Consider the following 22,863-nt stretch of genomic DNA (forward strand, 5'->3'; position numbering starts at 1 on the left):
GTCAAGAAGGCATCCAACTCCTCTGCTCCATGTGTCCATACTACGAACGTGTCATCGACATAGCGATACCATCTGGCTGGTCTCTTACTGGCAGTCTGCAACTCCCGTTGTTCAAGTCTCCATAAATAAGTTAGCCACAGCAGGACTGAGAGGACTGCCCATAGCCACCCTGTCAATCTGTTCATGAAAGTCACTATTGTATTGAAAGTAGGTTGTGGTGAGGCAGTGTCGGAATAATGCCACAATATCGGTGGGAAAAATATCCGCTATGCATAAGATAGCCTCGTTTACCGGAATCACGGTAAATAACGACACAACGTCAAAACTGATGAGGATATCATCCGGGCCCACGCTCGTTTCCTTTAACTTGTCAATGAAATGAGCTGAATTTTTAATATGACTGTCCGTCCTACCAACGTAAGGCTGCAGCATTGAGGCAAGGTGTCTAGCTAACTCGTGTGTTGGTCCGCCTATAGTGCTGACAATTGGCCTCAACGGAATCCCAGGTTTATGAACTTTGGGTAAGCCATAAAGTCTAGGTGGGTACGCTTCTGTTTTACAAAGCAGCTTCTTACCGTCGGAACCAAATGAAGACGCTTTCACCAGTCGATTTGTCATTCTTAAAATCTTCATAGTCGGATCTTTCTGGAGCTTTTTGTAATTGGAGGGAACCAAAATATCATTGATTTTTCCATGATAGTCCTCACTGTTCAGTATGACGGTGGCATTACCCTTATCTGCATTAAGAACAATAATATTTTTATCTCCATTTATATCCCTCAGCGCCTTCCTTTGAGCCTGCGACAAATTACTTTTAGGTGGCTTACATGTACGTAAAATCCTAGCCGTTTCCATCCTAATTATGTCAGCGGACTGCTGTGGAAGCTGACGGATACCGGTCTCAATATTTGCTACAATATCCTCTGTGGGTACGTTTTGGGGTGTCACAGCAAAATTGCCTCCTTTCGCTAGTACAGAAATTTCAACTTTTGACAAATCTTTATCAGATAGGTTAATAACAGTTCGAGAATTGTCCTCAATTGAACCCCCAGAAATGTTGTTCTGTAAGTTATTGAACTTCTTCTGCCTGTTTGCTGATATTTCTGCACTAACTTCCATAGTTTTGAATGTTAGACCGTCAATATTATTCCAATCACCACACTGCATAGTATTACTAAGAAACAAGTGGAGATGAAAAATTTTACTGCTGTTTACCGCCAGTGCTCGCCGCGTGTGATGAATCCTCTCACGTAGCATTGCAGACTCCATACGGTTGTAAATCCGATGTGCCTAGGCCGAGCGAAACATCCTCTTCACCTTCAGAAATTTCGGAACCGTCGAAGTGTCCCTGCAGCGTAACAGGAAGGTGAGGGTACACAGTTGTTGTTCTTTCTTCTTGCGCATTCCTTCAAATCGTCGAACCGATGCTGACATATCCTCCCCGTAAAGGCGTTTGATCATACAATGTAAATTTTCACGGCCGGTATTGTCTTCACTTAAAACTTCTGGGCTGATAGGTCTGTGTCTGTGTCTGTGTCTGTGATTAAACGACCGGACGGAACATTGGGCCATAAGGTGTATAGAAAGCCCACACATACTGATCGTTATCTACACAAAGATTCAAACCACCACCTTAGACAAAAAAAAGGTGTAATGAAAACTGTGGTAGACAGGGCGCACAAACTTTGTGAACCTGTTTATTTAAAAGATGAGATTGAACATCTACGGTCAACTGTCGTGAAGAATGGCTATTCTAGCAAGGATATAGACTGAGCACTTCGCTCTAGGCAGAGAATCAGGAGTAACGACGAACAACAGTCGTCCATGGGCAAAGTTTTTCTTCCGTTCGTTAGCAAGGTCACAGATCGCATTGGGAAAGTTTTAGGCAAGTATGGGGTGGAAACTATTTTCAGACCTACTAGGAAAATAAAAGAATTTTTAAGGTCGGCAAAAGATGCACGGCACCCTTTGGCTACACCGGGGGTATATAAAATTCCTTGTAGTTGTGGACAGGTTTACATCGGTACCACAAAGAGAAGTGTGAACACCCGTCTTGTCGAACATAAGAGGAATTGCCACCCGGGTCACACGGATAAATCGGCCGTAGCGGAACATGTTTACCAGGAAGGTGACAATGAAATAAAATTCAGCAAGACGAGCATCATATCAAAAACCTCGCATTATTATGCACGCTTGCATAGAGAGGCTATCGTGATTGATAAACATCGTAATAATTTTAACAAGAAAGACGAAGGTGTTAAACTGGATAAAATTTGGATGTCAACGTTGCACCGCAAGAGTGACGATCGATTACTTTCAATCGAGAATGTTGGCATTACCAGAGACAATCTCATAGCCGACGCCATGTGATCGACAGTGGCGCCCTCTGTACTGCCTATATAATCAACGCTTCCTCGAGTTCTCTTCGCAGTTCGCCGCTTTACCTCGGAGGATGTCTCCCGCAGTCGGAGACGAAACGTCAGGAGACAGTTTTATACCTCGACCACGGCCTATCAGCCCAGAAGTTTTAAGTGAAGATGGATCTGACTGTTTCAAAATCTGTTTTCTGAGTCTGACATCAGTTACATTGTACAGAATTGCATCACACAACATAAAATCTGAATATAAAGCATCTCAAGCACATTTTAATTTGCATTTCCTCATTGTACTCTGTAAATCTGTTACCCACTCATGATAATTTTGATCCGATCTTTTCTTGCAACTAAAGAATTGGTACCTAGCTGTCACCACAGTCAGTTGTTGGTCATAATAGATAGTTAGAGAACCTATACCCTGATCATACGACCGTTCACTCGAAGTGACATTAGGGAACAATTTCTGAATGCGGCGAAAGACTACACTTCCTACTGTTGACGAAAAGTAATGTAGTTTCACAGTAGCTGATACTTCATGAGCAATGATGTGAGCTTCATACTGTTGCAACCACTCAAGTCATTCCTGTTCTTTTTTGTTAAACTGGTGAAAAGGCAGTATAGCACTTGGAGCTATAGTTGTTGCTTGTTGGGCTGTGTTAGGTGTTTGTTTCGCCAATAACTGCGGTACAATGTTTAAAGGGTTTCAGTCAGCTGCCTCTGAAACTGAAACATCTGTGTTAGTGGCGTTGCATCAGCTTGCAGCTGAGGCGCCTGAGCAGGCTGTGGGAGAGATGGGTTCCTCATTTTGGAGTAGGCAAATGCAGTAAACAGATAATGCAAGCAATAAAAATAAGCACACAAGCAAAGAAAATTTCTGCAATGCCCACCTGAAAACACTGAATAGAAAAAACACTGTAAGAGATTATGTTAAAACATGTAAACACACCCCTGCAAAGAAAAGATAACGTAGAATTAAGGTGCTATCAGAACACAAACTCCCACGACAAACAAAACTGTGGCAGCCAGGCTCTGGGTTGTTGCTGTGGTATTCGTTAACCTCATCGTCAATCTTGTAGTGTCTAGGAAGCCCACATACCCAGTTTACTAGACATACTTGACCTAAGGGCAGCAGAAGCAGTAAACAAGAGGTCATGACCTAACAAAGAAATCTATGAACATGCAGAGAACATACTACACACCAAGCAAAAAAGAAGGAACATTTGGCTAGAATGGATGATGACAGGTTGATGAAGGTGAAAGGACAATCAGCATTGGTTTACTCACACATTAAATGACCTCAGAGAAACAAACATAAACATAATTGACACTTGGGATAATAGGAATTTATTTAGGAACAAAGTTCAAAAAGTGGTCTTAAGGGACAAACAAGACAGGAAAAGAAAAATGGTCCCATACCGTCAAAGAGCTCTGTAAGCAGAGATTGAAACAAATGTGTACACAGAGGAAGCAGAATACATGCATTAAAAATTATAATATTGTTCTAATTTCTCTGCAAAACAGCCATTAAAATATAAATAAAAAGCCTCTTCAAGCTGTTTGACTTGGAATACAGCTAACAGTTTATCTGTTGGTGTACATTTACCTACACTCTTAGACAAGAAAACAAACCAAAAATGACACTTTTTGGAGAGAGCAGCAGTGTGGTATATCAATCAAATTGCATATTTTCGTAGTGCGCATTTATAAATACAAAAACCACCAAATATGGCACTCCAGCTTCTCAAGCATGTAAACCAACATGGCACTGCTCAGTTTGCTGCTGTCAAGCAATCACAGCAAAGTACATATGTCATTTGGACATTTTTCTGCCAGGACACAAGATTTTATTTCCCTCAAAATTATCTTTATTCTTTTGTGAAATGAAGCATGCTATGATAGCCCAAGTCTAGGTTAGGTAGAAAGTTGCTATTTTGGTTTTGAGTTGTTTCATAAGAACCTGTCATATTTATCAAGCAAGCATGCATGCATGCATCATAGGCTAGTGATGTATGACATCATGTGCCCTTTGGTGTGATTGGGTGATAGTTCAAACTGAGCAAGTACCATGTTGGTTTTGTGTGTTTGCATAAGTACAGTACAGTATTTGGTCTATGTATTCATACTCACAGACTAAAAACATATGCAGTTTAATTGATGCTCTGCATTAAAGGTCTCTCCAAAACATGTCAGTTTTGGTAGGATATGCTGTCTAAAAGTGTGGGGAAAAGTGGCATTGGTGAATAATACCGTCATTGAATGGTTTCATCTGACATCACATCTAGGGCACAAGTTCATTTGTCAGGTGATGTGTGAATCTCAGCCTTGAGAAGAAAAATGAAAATCCAATTTCAACATTAAATAACTTATCAGTTGCCTATATTAGTAAACAGTTACCTTCAGATTTACCCAGGAAATTACCAGAATACATAATTTTCATAAAAAGATTTGATTTCACATTGTTCCATTAAGAACTGCTGATTTCAAGTAAACATTTATTAGAAATGTTTGTGACACACTACTTATCAGTAGGTTTACAATTCTTTATTCATATGTGGCATCTAATACGTAGGACAAGTCAGAATAATCACAAATGCTACATTGTTCACATTGCTATTGCTATCAGAATCAGACTTTCCCTCTTCCAAGAATTTGAAGAAGCTCTAAGAAATGTCAAAGAGAATAAGTGATATAAATAAGTTGTAAAAGAGGATACATTCCTATGCTGCCTGATTGTTTTTCCTCTGCACATTGCTTGTAGTGCCATGAGCATTGTTTCTCGTTGCAGCTTTTTAATGTCAGTAGACATAACTGTTTCAGACAAAGTATCCTTCCATTTACAGCCCATTATTTGTGGTATGTGGAATTGAACTCATAAGGTCATAAAATAACAATTTGTTATTTAATAAAACCGGTAGAACCATTTCTCTTTGAACACCGGAGAAGGACTTAACAGTTTAAATATCACCTTGTGTTTGATACCTTGGAAAAATTTTTATGTCGAAATGAGTAAATCTTGTTTATAATTTAATCAATATTTTTCATCTATTCGTGTTGGATTTTTAAAATGCTTTTGTAATTCATTAGCCCAGATGATGCAGCTGTTATTTTGGTTGCTAATGGGAGCTCTGCAAGCTTTGAAAGCTCACCACGCACAGGTCCCTCGCGTTCAGCATCACTAAGAGTGCGTGGTATAACTGGACCAAGGGTGACTTTTAGTGACACACACAACATCTGCAGGTAAGTTTGTCGTCATCTTCATCAACTATTTATGTGATGTAGTTACAAGGTATGGCACTGTGTTACTGCATTGTCCCATGATGGGAAGATGGTTAGTTCAGAAGAAAGAATAGTGTTCCCACCCACAGGTTTCTTCTATAAGGAACAATAAAAAGTTTCCGTTTGAGGATGTTACTGCAGCATATATGCAATGTAGCACTGATATGTAGGCAAGGGATTATTGTAGCATTCATGTCTTTCTGATGTGCATGCAGTATATCCAGAATCATTAAATGTGCCAATGTACTCAAGTGGGTGACACTCGAGCATCCACTCTATCGTCGTGATCTCTCCCCATGTGATTATCACGCCTTTGCTTCCCTAAAAAGGGCCTTGAAAAGCTCAATGATTCCTGTTGGATGAGGGATGTAAGAGGCAGTTACAGACTTCTTCACACAGTAGGACATGGTCTTTTACCAAACAGGTATCTCCAAATTGGTGTGTCGATGGGGTGATCACCTCAGCGCTCTTGGTGATTTTTGCCTGATTGGAGTACCGATTCTTGACTTTATGGGCTTTTAAAAGAAACTTTTTCATTGCCCTTTATACTATTGGCACAAAGTTTAGTCTGCTGCAGTGCATTAACTGTTGTTGTTGTTTTTGTTGTTGTGGTCCTCAGTCCAGAGACTGGTTTGAGGCAGATCTCCATGCTACTCTATCCTGTGCAAGCTTCTTCATCTCCCAGTACCTACTGCAACCTACATCCTTCTGAATCTGTTTGGTGTATTCATCTCTTGGTCTCCCTCTACGATTTTTACCCTCCACGCTGCCCTCCACTAAATTGGTGATCCCGTGATGCCTTAGACTATGCCCTACAAACCGATCCCTTCTTCTAGTCAAGTTGTGCACAGATTTCTCTTCTCCCCAATTCTGTTCAATACCTCCTCATTAGTTATGTGATCTACCCATCTAATCTTCAGTGTTCTTCTGTAGCACCACATTTCCAAAGCTTCTATTCCCTTCTTGTCCAAACTATTTATCAACCACATTTCACTTCCATACATGGCTAAATACCATACAAATACTTTCAGTAATGACTTCCTGACACTTAAATCTATACTTGATATTAACAAATTTCTCTTCTTCAAAAACGCTTTCCTTGCCATTGCCAGTGTAAGTTTTATATCCTCTCTACTTCGACCATCGTCAGTTATTTTGCTCCCCAAATAGCAAAACTCATTTACTACTTTAAGCGTCTCATTTCCTAATCTAATTCCCGCAGCATCACCCGATTTCATTCGACTACATTCCCTTTTCCTTGTTTTGCTTTTGTTGATGTTCATCTTACATCCTCCTCTCAAGACACTGTCCATTCCATTCAGCTGTTCTTCCAGGTCCTTTGCTGTCTGTGACAGAATTATAATGTCAGCGGCAAACCTCAAAGTTTTTATTTCTTCTCCATGGATTTTAATTCCTACTCCAAATTTTTCTTTTGTTTCCTTTACTGCTTGCTCAATATACAAATTGAATAACATCGGGGATAGGCTACAACCCTGTCTCTCTCCCTTCCCGACCACTGCTTCCCTTTCATGCCCCTCGACTCTTATAACTGCCATCTGGTTTCTGTACAAATTGTAAATAGCCTTTCGCTCCCTGTATTTCACCCCTGCCGCCTTCAGAATATGAAAGAGAGTATTCCAATCAACATTGTCAAAAGCTTTCTCTAAGTCTACAAATACTAGAAATGTAGGCTTGCCTTTCCATAATCTGTTCTCTAAGATAAGTCGTAGGGTCAGTGTTGCCTCACGTGTTCCAACATTTCTACAGAATCCAAACTGATCTTCCCCGAGGTCGGCTTCTACCAGTTTTTCCATTCGTCTGTAAAGAATTCGTGTTAGTATTTTGCAGCTGTGGCTTATTAAACTGATAGTTCGGTAATTTTCACATCTGTCAGCACCTTCTTTCTTTGGGATTGGAATTATTATATTCTTCTTGAAGTCTGAGGGTATTTCACCTGTCTCATACATCTTGCTCACCAGATGGTAGAGTTTTGTCAGGGCTGGCTCTCCCAAGGCTATCAGTAGTTCTAATGGAATGTTGTCTACTCCCGGGGTCTTGTTTCGACTTAGTTCTTTCAGTGCTCTGTCAAACTCTTCACGCAGTGTGCATTAACAGTTTAGTAAAATCAGAAAAAATAAGTTGTTGGAGGCAGAACATGTTTAATTCATAAACATTGGAGAAGAATTTTGAAAATATTGACACAGTGTGGCGTAAGAGCAGTTACAGTTAAGAGGTCAATGTGTTAGCAAAATTTTTGTAAGCAAACTGCAGTTGCCAAACCACTGAGGAAGAAGTTAAATGACAAGAAATGGTGAAACTTGTTTAACTTAAAAAAGTGATTGCCAACCAACTGAAATGCCATTCTGGCCCGAGCTGCTGGAGTTGGTGGTCATATGTGTGTGAGGCGCATTTGCTTGTGTGAATGAATGGAGTGTGTTTCTCATTTTTCATTGAAGAGTGTGTCCAAAAGCTTATGCGTCCTTTAATTGTGTCTGTCTGCAACTTAGCATGATTATCTTTACGGTAAGTAGCAATCTGTCTTTTCCCACATTGTTGATATTTTTACTTCCCATTGTTTAACATTTTCAGTTGGTTGATAACCATTGGTTAGCAGAAAGACCTTTCACCATTACCAGCAACAGGTCAAATTTGTATATAGAGATCACTTATCCGAGCTTATGTTCTAGGCTGATGTGCTAACCGTAAAGAGGAGAACATTTTATGTGTGGTATATAAAACGAATATTTATATACTTGCTGTGACAAATGGCCACACCTACAAAGTTCTGAGAAGGAATATAATTTGCAGATTCATGTATTTATTTTCTGGACTCGTTCTTAAGCTAAGACTTCGCATGATTGCACACACTGTGATTCATAGTTATTCTAGATTGAATTACAAAGATTACCCTTTATGGTTCTTTCTGCAGTAGATTCCAAACACTAGGGCAATATTCATCAGTAATCACTTGTCAACTTATCCACAAAATGGAAATTTAAAAGAATACGGTATGCAGTGTACTGAGAGAGCAGCCAAATCTCCTACCCATAAATGTGCACAAACAGAAAGGCTAAATTATTTTGAACCCAGAGTTTAGTTTTATCAATGGATTATGCTGTAATATGTTCATTGAAAATAGCAACAATCACTTGGAAAGTTTAACATATTGTTGTGAACTTAAATTGCCACTGTGAGATGTAAGTTGTGTATGCCAGTATAACAAACAACAAGAAAATATTCATTTATGACCATTAGTTCGGTATCTCAAAGCACTACTGTACGTATAAGATTCCCTGCAAAAGTTTCAAATATCTTATAGTGATAAATTTTATTTTATCTGAGTTGTATAAATTGGCCTCCATGGGATTTTGTAAGTTATTATTTCAGTCACTGCATCCCACTTAAAATATCAATGAAATAGGAAAAAAAAAAGTCCTGTTTCACAATTTCTGATTATCATCACATTGCTTCCCAAATAAAGAATGCTGATTATGATTACAATGCAGATCTTAAATATACCTCATAGGCCTGACAGACTAGCAAATAACCCATTTCTTGTGGTCTTGAATTGATTAAATCTTTCTTTGCCCTGCTCTCATCTATCATCAGATTTCCAAGAGCAAACACCATTCCGTTCATATCAGAAGCCAAATGAATTAGAGGCATAATAACCAGAATGATTCCCCACTGTTCTAACAAGGGGAGGCCGCCAATTGTGAAATGCAGATTCGATTCATACTGCGCATAATAAAAGCTCATGGCCAGAGGTGTAATGTGGCAAAGCACCAAGATGCACTTCTCAGCCGTTGTCGAGAAAATCGACAGATAAAAGAAACCGTTGCGGTGAAATACTCTCTACGATTAATGGTTTTTCTACAGCGTCGTGGCGCAGCGGTAAGCGCTGGAGTTCGTAATCCGAAGGTCGCCGGATCGAATCTCACGCCATGCAATTTTTTTTATTATAATTTTTTTGTAATTCAAATATATATATATATATATATATATATATATATATATATATATATATATATATATATATATATAGACACACACACAGTTATAGTAGTCAGTAAGTCACATCATCTTTGTTTTTATAATGAATTGCTTATGCATGTTGGTGAAGGCGGATCGCTCTCCAATTGTACCGCCTCCATTTTTCCGTTTGTTTAACAGGGTGTACCAAAGCTCTCCCGTCCGCACTGATTTTCGACTATGTTATAAGTTGCGCTAGGGACCGCATCTACCTTCTTTCGAAGTTAGCAGGCAACTACGCTAGTTATGCGGCAGCTCGTTTCGGCCCATTCAACATCTGTCCTTCAAGTGTAACGAGCGAGTAACGAAGTTTATATTTCATACCTGCCACAGCAAGTTTGTGTTCGTGGGGTCTCTATTCTAATTCGAACGTTTGACTTACGCTATACGTATTCGTTTCAGAATATTGTTTCTACGTCTTCCATTAACTTTACATGGTTAACATTATGAAGACAATTAATCACATTTGTGAAATACAACTTTGTTTGCGGAAAACATAATGATGTTCGAAGTCGGCAGTTTTTCCACGTCAAACGACTTTCAACAACTTATTATTGTTGCAACTGATTGCCGGGAGTTATATATATATATATTTGAATTACAAAAAACAAATACTAAATAAATAAAAAAAAAGGTGGGATGGCGCGAGATTTGATCCGGCGACCTTCGGATTACGAAACCGAGTGCTTACCACTGCACCACGATGCTGTAGAAAATTACTAATCGTAGAGAGTATTTCACCACAACGGTTTCTTTTAACTGTCGATTTTCTCGACAACGGCTGAGAAGTGCGTCTTGGTGCTTTGCCACATTACGCCTCTGGCCATGAGGTTTTATTATGCGCAGTATGAATCGAATCCGAATTTCACAATTGGCGGTCTCCCCTTGTAAGACATTTACTATGTTAATTTCAATTATGTTTTACTAGTCCTTTGCACTTCAGGCACCCTGCTTCTTCCATCTCAAGAGTGGACATAAGTTACAAATAATTTATAGCTTTCCTTTTCTAAATAATTTTATGAGGCTAAGAGCTAAAGATCTGCTGAATTGAATGAAAAGTTTACTGAATATAGAACATGAATTGAAAGTAAATCAGGGTAAGATGAAAGTAATGAGAAGTAGCAGAAACGAGAACAGCGAGAAACTGAACATTAGGATTGATAGTCATGAAGTAGATGAAGTTAATGAATTCAGTTAGGTAGGCAGTAAAAGAACCCATGATGGATGGAGCAAGGAGGACATCAGAAGCAGACTACCACTGGCAGAAGGGGCATTCCTGGCCAAGAGAAGTCTACTGGTATCAAACGTAGCCCTTAATTTGAGGAAGAAATTTCTGTGAATGTACAATTGGATCTCAGCATTGTATGGTAGAGAAACATGGACTGTGGAAAAACTGAAACAGAAGAGAATTGAAGTGTTTGAGATATGGTGCTACAGAAAAATGTTGATGAGGTAAAGAATGAGGAGGTAGTGCACATAACTGGAGAGGAAAGGAATATAAGGAAAACACTGACAAGGAGAAAGGACAGAATGGTAGGACCTCTTTTAAGACATCAGGGAATAACTTCCGTGGCACTAGAGGGAGCTGTAGAAAGTAAAAACTGTAGAGGAAGACAGATATTGGAATACATCCTGAAAATAAAAGAGGACATAGGTTGCAAGTGCTACTCTGAGATGAAGAGGTTGACATAGGTGAGGAATTCATAGCAGGCTGCATCAAGGTTTAAAACACATCATCTGTTCTAGGTGCATTTCCATGAATTTATGCGTGTTAAAACTTTAAGCAGGAAGCAGTACAATACCCTTACCTGTTGGTACTGCAGTTGCATGAAATATTTTTCTCCACTGACTTCATATTTTTTGATGTGGGGCTGTTCCTACTTTAGACTCTTTATTAAATAGCTACTCCTATTTGCTTAATTGGATAGATAAAAAATCTACTCACCAAGTGGCGGCAGAACACACACATAAAAGACTGTTGTGATTGGCAAGCTTTCAGAGCCAATGGCTCCTTCTTCAGGTGGAAGGCTGGAAGGAGAAGGAAGAAGGGTGAAGGAAAAGAACTGGAGGGGTGTAGGAAAAGGGGTAGATTTCAGGAAAGTCATCCAGAACCATGGGTCAGGTGAGACTTACCATACAGGATGAGAAGGAAAGACTGAGACCTGCAGTTCTGGGTGACTTGTCCGAAATCCATCCCTTTTCCCAGACCTTTCCAGTTCTTTTTCTTCACTTTTCTTCCTTCCAACCCTTCTGTCTGAAGGTCACCACAGCCTTTTCTGTGTGTGTTCTGCTGCTGCTAATTGAGTAGATTTTTTATCTATCCAATTAAATAATTTGAATATAATACAGGGAAACATTCCACGCAGGAAAAATATATCTAAAAACAAAGATGATGTGACTTACCATACGAAAGCGCTGGCAGGTCGATAGACACACAAACAAACACCCTCATACACACAAAATTCTAGCTTTCGCAACCAATGGCTGCTTCATCAGGAAAGAGGGAAGGAGAGGAAAAGACGAAAGGATGTGGGTTTTAAAGGAGAGAGTAGAGTCATTCCAATCCCGGGAGCGGAAAGACTTACCTTAGGGGGAAAAAAGGACAGGTATACACTCGCACACACACCCATATCCAACCACACATACACAGACACAAGCAGACATTTGTAAAGGTAAAGAGATTCGGCAGAGATGTCAGTTGAGGCAGAAGTACAGAGGCAAAGATGTTGTTGAAAGACAGGTGAGGTATGAGCGGTGGAAACTTGAAATTAGCGGAGGTTGAAGCCTGGCGGATAACGAGAAGAGAGGATATACTAAAAGGCAAGTTCCCATCTCCGGAGTTCTGACAGGTTGGTGTTAGTGGGAAGTGTCCAGATAAACCGGACGGTGTAACACTGTGCCAAGATGTGCTGGCCGTGCACCAAGGCATGTTTAGCCACAGGGTGATCCTCATTACCAACAAACACTGTCTGCCTGTGTCCATTCATGCGAATGGACAGTTTGTTGCTGGTCATTCCCACATAGAAAGCTTCACAGTGTAGGCAGGTCAGTTGGTATATCACGTGGGTGCTTTCACACGTGGCTCTGCCTTTGATCGTGTACACCTTCCGAGTTACAGGACTGGAGTAGGTGGTGGGGGGAGGGTGCATGGAACAGGTTTTACATTGGGGGCGGTTACAAGGGTAGGAGCCAGAGGGTAGGGAAGGTGGTTTGGGGATTTCATAGGGATGAACTAAGACGTTACGAAGGTTAGGTGGACGGCAGAAAGACACTCTTGGTGGAGTGGGGAGGATTTCATGAAGGATGGATCTCATTTCAGGGCAGAATTTGAGATGATGTGACTTACCATACGAAAGCGCTGGCAGGTCGATAGACACACAAACAAACACAATCATACACACAAAATTCTAGGTTTCGCAACCAACGGTTGCTTCATCAGGAAAGAGGGAAGGAGAGGGAAAGAGGAAAGGATGTGGGTTTTAAGGGAGAGGGTAAGGAGTCATTCCAATCCCGGGAGTGGAAAGACTTACCTTAGGGGGAAAAAAGGACAGGTATACACTCGCACACACACCCATATCCAACCACACATACACAGACACAAGCAGACATTTGTAAAATCCTGCCCTGAAATGAGATCCATCCTTCATGAAATCCTCCCCACTCCACCAAGAGTGTCTTTCCGCCGTCCACCTAACCTTCGTAACGTCTTAGTTCATCCCTATGAAATCCCCAAACCACCTTCCCTACCCTCTGGCTCCTACCCTTGTAACCGCCCCCGGTGTAAAACCTGTCCCATGCATCCTCCCACCACCACCTACTCCAGTCCTGTAACTCGGAAGGTGTACACGATCAAAGGCAGAGCCACGTGTGAAAGCACCCACGTGATTTACCAACTGACCTGCCTACACTGTGAAGCTTTCTATGTGGGAATGACCAGCAACAAACTGTCCATTCGCATGAATGGACACAGGCAGACAGTGTTTGTTGATAATGAGGATCACCCTGTGGCTAAACATGCCTTGGTGCACGGCCAGCACATCTTGGCACAGTGTTGCACCGTCCGGTTTATCTGGACACTTCCCACTAACACCAACCTGTCAGAACTCCGGAGATGGGAACTTGCCCTTCAGTATATCCTCTCTTCTCGTTATCCGCCAGGCCTCAACCTCCGCTAATTTCAAGTTGCTGCCGCTCATACCTCACCTGTCTTTCAACAACATCTTTGCCTCTGTACTTCTGCCTCGACTGACATCTCTGCCGAATCTCTTTGCCTTTACAAATGTCTGCTTGTGTATGTGTATTTGTGGTTGGATATGGGTGTGTGTGCGAGTGTATATCTGTCCTTTTTTCCCCCTAAGGTGAGTCTTTCCGCTCCCGGGATTGGAATGACTCCTTACCCTCTCCCTTAAAACCCACATCCTTTCGTCTTTCCCTCTCCTTCCCCTTTTCCTGATGAAGCAACCATTGGTTGCGAAAGCTAGAATTTTGTGTGTGTGATTGTGTTTGTTTGTGTGACTATCGACCTGCCAGCGCTTTCGTAAAGTAAGTCATATCATCTTTGTTTTTAGATACAATTAAATAATTTTATCAATAACTGATTGTTTTCATTGTTATACTCTTATTTTCTGTAATATATATTTGTTCTTATATATTTTATTAGTTAACTGAGTTTTCATCATTATTTTTTGAAGTTCCAGTAGATGAAAAGGGGGGGGGGGGGATGTGAATATCTCCGCATGATGCAGTATTTATTTTCTTAGAATTCTGTAATATTTCTGTGATAGAACTGTCATTTTACAGACTGTGTGTTTAATTATGTTTATCCTGTTCCTATTCTGTGCTTAGTACTTAAAATAGTAGCAAAGTTGTCAACACACTACTGAAAAATCCTGGATAGAATACAGGCAGTGAAACAAGCAAAGACAACGACTTTACATAGTTGGCAATGTGCACATACTGACTTGCTTGATTGTTTGCAGGTTTTCCATCTTTACCATCACTTTTGAGAAACAATCAGCATTGTAATTCTTACTGCAATCATCTCTTCAGATGGTACAGTGAATATCATACCTTTTTGTGATTATATACTGTCTATCTCTGAACTGTGATTGTAATTCCAAACTGTCACTGGAGTAGGTACATAGAACAGGATGGTTTGATCTTAATTGTCAGCTGATATGGACTGACAAGGTGTTAAAATGCATAACAGATTGAAAAAACTAGCCAACCAGTTGCAAATAAAGGTTTATTATTGCTTGGTCTTAGTCTCCGACATAAAGTACATGCAACTTGCGCAAATATTTTATCTCGTGGTGTCTATTGCGTCATGTGATGTAATAAGGCCACTACTTCTGAAGAAGATATTTTTGCAAATATCGAAACCATAGTCAAGGGATAGTAAACCATTATTTGCAATTTGTTGGCTTTCCAAGTCCTCCCCTCCAAAAAAAGCTAGAAGTCAAAATGCTGTTTGTCTCAGAAATAACGTCGAAGATCAATGTTTTATTTGTGGTTGTAACAATGCATTAACCCCTCTCCTTTATCCTTCCCCTTAGGCAAATGCACTCATATACAGAAAACTCTCGCTGCTCTCCAGAGCCCTCCACTGCTTTCACCACGAAGAGTCTTTAGCATTGAAAAAAGAAACTGAGTCACAAAAATAATTTAGTGCTGTGCAGTCTAATGACCCTCCCTTGGCCACTAGAAAAATTATTAAGTGTTCCTGATAAGAGTAAAAAGAACAAACAGACAGGCAGCCTCATAACTTTCTGCTACAAAATTAATTGTAACTGCTGTTCCCTACTCTTACCAGGTCCTTTTCCCTTCCTAGTATTAAATTATTTAAATGAATCTGTCCCTAGGCGTTACTTTTAAATTGAAAAATTGAATTTGACCTTTCCATCAAAACTAAAATATTTAGTGCTGTGGTTCTTAATTACTGTCTTCTTGGCTGAGAAAGAGTGAATTATAATTTTTTCAGTAATGCCTGGCGTCTCTGGAGTGCAATGAGCGTACTCAAAGTTAAAGTTCTTCTTAGCAGCCAGCATAAGAAACAGCTTTTCAAGATCTGCATCATAACATAGCTCTAAAAATATTCTTGATGCTGTTATTGAAGAGCAAGTCAGATGGATACGATTCTGAACAACTGTGATAGTCTGTGTCGGTAGGGCAAGTTCCTCAATTTTTCACTTTTCACAAAAGAGAATCTGTTCATTACAAAAGACGGTGACATTAAATAGGAATCGCACAGTACTACCTAGCAATCAAAATCCAAAGTCTTCTGCTTACTTGAATTTTGTATCATAATTACTAGGAGAGGAAAGATGAGCATAATATTCTCTTCAAAAATGAGAAAAAATTTGCCTTTTAAGATAACAATTATTATTTCATAAAACATTCTTCTCAGTGCTCAGTCATTACGAGATTCATCTTCTTACAAGAGCATATACTGACAAAAATTAATATTTTATATTTTCTTATATCTCACAGGAATGGCAGCTGTCATTTCCTTTTTAACATTAGAAGTACACCTCCTTTGAAAATACGTCCTTCCGTAGTCAAGTCTACTGCCAGGGGGGGGGGGGGGGGGGGAAATAAATATAATAAATATAATAATAATAATAATTAGTAAACTCACGGAATACACAAATGTGTTAAAAATCACAGAATCCTAACAATCCAACGATATTATTTACAACGCTGTGCTCTCGCAGGCAAAAGCAATAATTCAGGTTATGAAGTGATACTATTGTAGTAATTGTGACAGTTTATGATAAACCTTGAAGGCATTGCTCTTTATTTATTTCACAGCATAGCCACACTATGGTTCTTCAGATAACTTGATAAAATTGTAATTTTTGTAGTATTAATTAAGTAGTTTTTGTTTGGTACTTTATTTTAAGTGCAGAGTTGGTAATTGGTAACATACTTGACATGTCCCACCAGCTAGTAATTCTTCCCTGGTTAGTCTTAAGTCCATAGTTATGAAACTATACATGTTGTGGTTATTGTAGCATCAGCAAAGTGTATGGTATGTTTGACAATATACAGGCAATCTTCATTACCAAGTGCCAGCTCAGACTTGAGTCTTCCTGAAGGAGATTTTGAGTGGCCACGTCCAGAACACATTGAAGTTGATGGTGAAATGGTGGAGCTTAGACCCAAATCATCTGTGTATTCTGGAAGCTATGATCTCTCAGAAGGCAGGTGCGTACAACATTATAAACTATATCTGTAAACAAAGATGATGTGACTTACCAAACGAAAGCGCTGGCATGTCGATAGACACACAAACAAACACAAACATACACACAAAATTCAAGCTTTCGCAACAAACTGTTGCCTCATCAGGAAAGAGGGAAGGAGAGGGAAAGACGAAAGGATGTGGGTTTTAAGGGAGAGGGTAAGGAGTCATTCCAATCCCGGGAGAGGAAAGACTTACCTTAGGGGGAAAAAAGGACGGGTATACACTCGCACACACACACACATATCCATCCACACATATACAGAAACAAGCAGACATATTTGAAGACATATTTCAGATATATTTTTTCCCACGTGGAATTTTTCCTTCTATTATATTCAACATTATAAACTGATTTCTATGCACATTTGGGTGCGCACACACACACACACACACACACACACACACACACCGAGAGAGAGAGAGAGAGATATGCTCGTATTGTTAGTGGCTCCAAGATGGATGCAAATAAATTTCAAGTCATTGTGAATCTTACATTTCATTTCATCAGTACAAAATACCATCTTGCATTATAATCTATTACTTACTTGCTACATTAATACTATCTGGTGGAATGAAAGTAGGACTACCAAAAACCTTGGAAGTTTACTTTTTACTAATAACTCCAGCAATGTGACTTAATGGGACCCTGTGCTATGAGAGATTACAGATGAAACCAAAAGGGCTGCAGACCAGAGGTGCATGTAATGTACTTACAGGTTGTCCCAAGATGATTACTCTGTGTACTCTTCATTTCTTGATTATCATCCATTTCAGTTATTTCTTTTATTTTTATTCCATATTAGTACCACACCACCATAGCGCATGTTACTACATGAAGTGCATAATAATTTTGTACATTAAATCATTACCATGTGACAACATAAGATTTTAATTCCAAAACAGATATACTTCCCTTAAGGTTTCGTCAGTTAAATTTCCAAAAATTATGGCCCAAAATGTCAGATTTTAAATAATAATGTAATCCAAGAACATGCCAGAATGTACACAGCTCATTTGTAATGGGCTTGAGGTTATTCAAAATTTCCTGCAAATGTAGTAACCAGTGCACAATGCTTGTGTGGAATGGGGTGTAGGCTATCAGTCGTTTATAATATCTGGTTTTTAAAAAGTTCATTGATTTACTAATAAGCAACATCATCAAAATATTTGAAAGAAACATAAATGATGTGAATACCACCGACAAAGAGAAAAGTTTCAACATTGATATGGACCTGTTGAATGTGCGATGTGTCTTATATTACACTGGCCATAATGTATAATCTCAGAGCTTCATGACAGACTTAAAATACCCCTCTCAAAGACTCCGTCGAATTATTTGCTGTCTCTACTTGGTCATGTTCAGTAGTTCTGGTGCTGGTACAGGAAAATTCCACACAAGCATTGTGCACTGGTTACTACATTTGCAGGAAATTTTGAATAACCTCAAGCCCATAGGGTGGGTAGATCACGTAACTAATGAGGAGGTGTTGAATAGGATTGGGGAGAAGAGAAGTTTGTGGCACAACTTGACTAGAAGAAGGGATCGGTTGGTAGGACATGTTTTGAGGCATCAAGGGATCACAAATTTAGCATTGGAGGGCAGCGTGGAGGGTAAAAATCGTAGAGGGAGACCAAGAGATGAATACACTAAGCAGATTCAGAAGGATGTAGGTTGCAGTAGGTACTGGGAGATGAAGAAGCTTGCACAGGATAGAGTAGAATGGAGAGCTGCATCAAACCAGTCTCAGGACTGAAGACCACAACAACAACAACAAGCCCATAGAGGGTATGGCACATAAAAACAACCTGTTATATAACTGGTGCTCATCTTCTCTCAAGTTTGAATAAAACTATTTCAGGGTTCCCAAATAGATGTCACTGCTCACTGTCATCTTAAAGTATATGGTCCCCATAACACATGTGACAGAAATGGCACAATCTTCTCATCATGCAAGGGTACCTGGTGGATTGTGTGTGGATTTTCTGTCGACCAGTACCAGTTATTTTGCGAATTTATGTACCCATAGAGGTGGAACCATACCTCGACACTCATGATGAGCCTTAATATGTCCGAGACACCACTGGCAACATTTCTCAAAAGCCATGAAGAGAAATGCACTCTACATCTACATCTACATCTACATGTCAGACTCCTTCAGTTCTTGCACAACACTCATCCAGTACGGTTTTAACTTCAGTCTCCTTAAAACATGTTGGCAACTTCTCTCACTGGCATGAACCTGTTGACTCAATCTCCCTGTTGACGTACGAAGGCTTCTTGTCATTATCTCCTGCATCTGTAGCTCTTTAATTCAGTTGTGCAGAAAGGTGGTAGTCTATTTCCGGGAACATTTTGAACGAATCGTGTACTCTGACATTTTCAATCAGTTCCTGTATGGTGCTTTTTGTTGGCTTAGAAAATCCTGAAAATTTCTCCTGAAACAGTTTTTTTTATTTACACTAAAGATCCAGTGTGAATGAAAACTTCAGCAATGGCAAATTGCTCGGGTAACGAATACAGTGTTATCACACACTCACACTAACCCAGTTTCACACAACGAAGCTTTTTTTCCCCATATGGTTGTGACAAGTTTCACTGGCTGTCTCTGCAGCTGCCTTACACAACAACAAAGTTCTGCACAGTGTTCATACATCAGAGGAAATGGGTAGTTCGTGGGCGCCTATTTGGACAGTGTTTTGGAACATTAGCGTTGTGTACGACAGGCTAGTTTTATGTGCTGCACCCTGTACAATTATAACTTTTGTACATGAGTGTGAGGGGTTGAGAGGTTGATCCAGGATGTTCACTTGAGTGGACGTGTCGTCATATGTATTTGTTTTTCAATAATATTTCTCAACATCTTTGCTGCTGTATCTTCCTGATGCTCTTGGCCTCATCTTCTCCAATGTATTACATCACCGTATAACGATGCTATATTCTTGAATGTTACTTAAATTAACTTAACTTGGCATGGAGTTCATTTGATGAAAGAATATAACAGTTTCCACCTTCACAAAATTTATTGACAACTGAACTGTATAATCGTCACATTAACAAAACACTGACTGAATACTTCACAGATCTCTTTGACTGACTGACAAAACAACAACTCAGCAACTAACTTGCAGACTTGCTGCATCACTTTATATAGAATTTTAACAATAAATTTCAAAATAACCCATTATTAATTTTGTACAATTCTGATGTTACAATTAAAATTTACAAAACATAAAGAAACTAATGTTACAGCCAAATAGGTATAAAATGTAATATCGTACTACATAAATTTGTATAGTATCATCACTAGTTTTAAATATGAAAATCAATCTGAACTTTAATTGCAACAATGTCTCTTGTATTATTTTAGTTACTTAATTAATTACCGTTTGGATTTGGTTACTAACATTCAATGACAGTACAAATCTTGTGCTTCATCTGACTGCATACGAGAAAGTTACAAATAAGGCCTCAAATTCTGAAAATTGTAAATTTGTGTGATGTAAACAATTGGAGAGTTAATTAGAAATGTATTTACAAAGGATATTAACTACAGAGTAGGACATAAAAATAGATAACAAATGAAAATACATCACTTGGTAATAATTTTTAAGCCATTTCTCAAGATAATGAGGTTCTCTGTGTCAACCCACCAATCGACTGCAGTTAAGGTAATTAGAGGTGCCAGCCGCTTACGGCAACATTTCCACAGCCTCATAACATTTGTTACTAAATATCTCTTACTTCAACTTCTCAACTAGGTTTTTGATTTGGAACCTGTACATAATAGACAATTACGGTAATATATGTCCTTCCAGAATAAAAAACTGTATTTTGGTAAATTGAACTGAATAATGCATCCAAAACACACACGTCTCCAGGAAGCACTGAATCATCGGGAAACCACCCATATGCATAAAAAAAGGTGGCATCAGACATTTCATATGAATCTAGGGGGAGACTGCACCATTATAACCTCCCATTTTCTTTAATTATTTTATCCATTTCATGTATTACTTTCACCATCTCTTAATCATTTACTAACAACCTAGAATTAATTAAGTTCTGAGTTCCAATATAAGCGATTTTATAAATGAAAAATCTGTTTTACATTGCATGTTTCCGTTTATCAATGAATTGTGGGATTGCTTTGGAGAAACTCAATTTACATACATAAGAGTTAGATCTGGCATTAGTTGTGGAATGTCCTGTAGAGACCTCTTTGAAAAAAAACTTGGTTTATGTCAACTATTTCACAATAATACTGTACACAGCTGTAACAAGACTGGGCCTTAAAATTGAAGTAGTTTACTCATTTTTAAAATTACATGTAGCTGAAATTAAGACACTTAATTGATTATAGGTTATTGGTAAATGATTAAGAGATGATGAAAGTAATACATGAAAAGGATAAACTCAGCATAATGAAATGGTAGGTGGTATATTAGATTGATCAGGATGAGGCCAAGAACATCAGGAAGGTTCAGTATCAAAATCTGTTAAACACGTAGTGTGATGTTTATATTTTTCCACCTCCGCGTTGCAAATGTTTTGAGTGAAATGCCCAGTCGATGTGCTGTTGTTTTCATGTCAGTTCTACCAACAGTGAGAGTTGTTTAGTTCTCGGGGTGTTGTAAAATTCCTGGATTCGTCTCGTCGCTGTGCAGCCTATGAAAAGGATTGCGGAAGACTCCCAAATAAATTCCAAAGTACAGTGCAGTTTTAACCCCAATATATTTCCCGGACTCTGGTGTCCGAGCCTGGTGAACTGTACCGGTTACATCACATGTACTCAAAGTTGACATCAATTGACACAGAGTTCATAACAATCAACAAACGAGTGAGCCTACAATACATTTGCTCGCAACCCTATCCAAAAAACGAGTGCCCCAAGGCGCCTGCGTGACCTCTATTTATACCTTTGTTAACAATTACCTACAATGAAAATTACAATTTTATGTAAAATCACAATTAAAAGTTAAACCGAATATGAGATACACATTGCTAAAAATTTACAATCTCAGTGCTGAACAAGGTGAACCTATTTTCAACTTAGTTACGACTTAATATAACATTTTGTGACTAATTATGTTACAGGTAACAATTACATTTCTAAATTTGTATATAACAAATCAACTAGTGCCTGAATTTTAGTGCTAACATATATCTGAGATTCAATTAACATGCTTTATTTATATGTTCTATTTAATTTGCTGTAGTAATTTTATAATGATAGGTTTACTGGTACATCCTGACCATATGCTACATTTCTTTCGATTAGTTACAGTATTAATTTCACATTTATATTGTGTTTTTCACATAAGAACAATGTTAATCAGCAAAGCATCGTTTTCGAATTATATGTATACTGAAATAGTGGTTTTTTTTGTATGTAATTTGGAAATGGGTCACTTTAAAATTGGACAATTAGGACTGGGGTTTATCTTTAATGCTCTCCGAGGGGTTCTGATAGGGCAATGAGATACAGTAATATTTCAGTAGAAGCACACTATTAATTGGTTATGCCAAGAAAACTAAAGAGAGATATGAAGGCTCTCAATGAGGTAGCTGATGAGAGTAACAGAATCGAAAGAAGGCAAATCTCATTGGTCATTATACTATAACTTCCTGTCACTTTAGCTAGCAGACAACAATGTGTTCAGTGCACCTGGATTAGTGAAAGCAGAAATGACACGTGGAGTCAACAGTCAATGAAATATTATGACGAAAAAAATCAAAGATGGTCAATATCATTTGATTTCTTTCAGTTCAGGTACCCCTGTCAGCTAACTTGCCAGTAGTTGAGTATGCCTAGAGAGTTTTGTTTAATGTCTTTTGCCACTGTCAACATTTCTCTTTTCCCAGAAAATTGTGTAGAGTGTGACTATAGTTCTAGGACCAGAACAAATCTTAACAAAAACTCAAAAGGCTTCACA

The 22,863-nt window shown here is 38.9% G+C and overlaps 1 protein-coding gene across 1 annotated transcript in view; it reads left to right on the plus strand.

Annotated features, from left to right (window-relative positions):
- Positions 1 to 22,863, plus strand: part of LOC126237082 (transmembrane protein KIAA1109 homolog) — a 567,281-nt gene that overhangs the window by 430,353 nt on the left and 114,065 nt on the right. The window contains exons 68-69 of the mRNA XM_049946881.1: positions 5,460 to 5,612; positions 16,734 to 16,889. Coding sequence (XP_049802838.1) covers positions 5,460 to 5,612; positions 16,734 to 16,889 — 309 coding nt within the window. The remainder of the gene's footprint in view (positions 1 to 5,459; positions 5,613 to 16,733; positions 16,890 to 22,863) is intronic.

The sequence above is a fragment of the Schistocerca nitens genome, chromosome 2 (assembly GCF_023898315.1).
Source record: "Schistocerca nitens isolate TAMUIC-IGC-003100 chromosome 2, iqSchNite1.1, whole genome shotgun sequence".
Lineage (NCBI taxonomy): Eukaryota > Metazoa > Arthropoda > Insecta > Orthoptera > Acrididae > Schistocerca > Schistocerca nitens.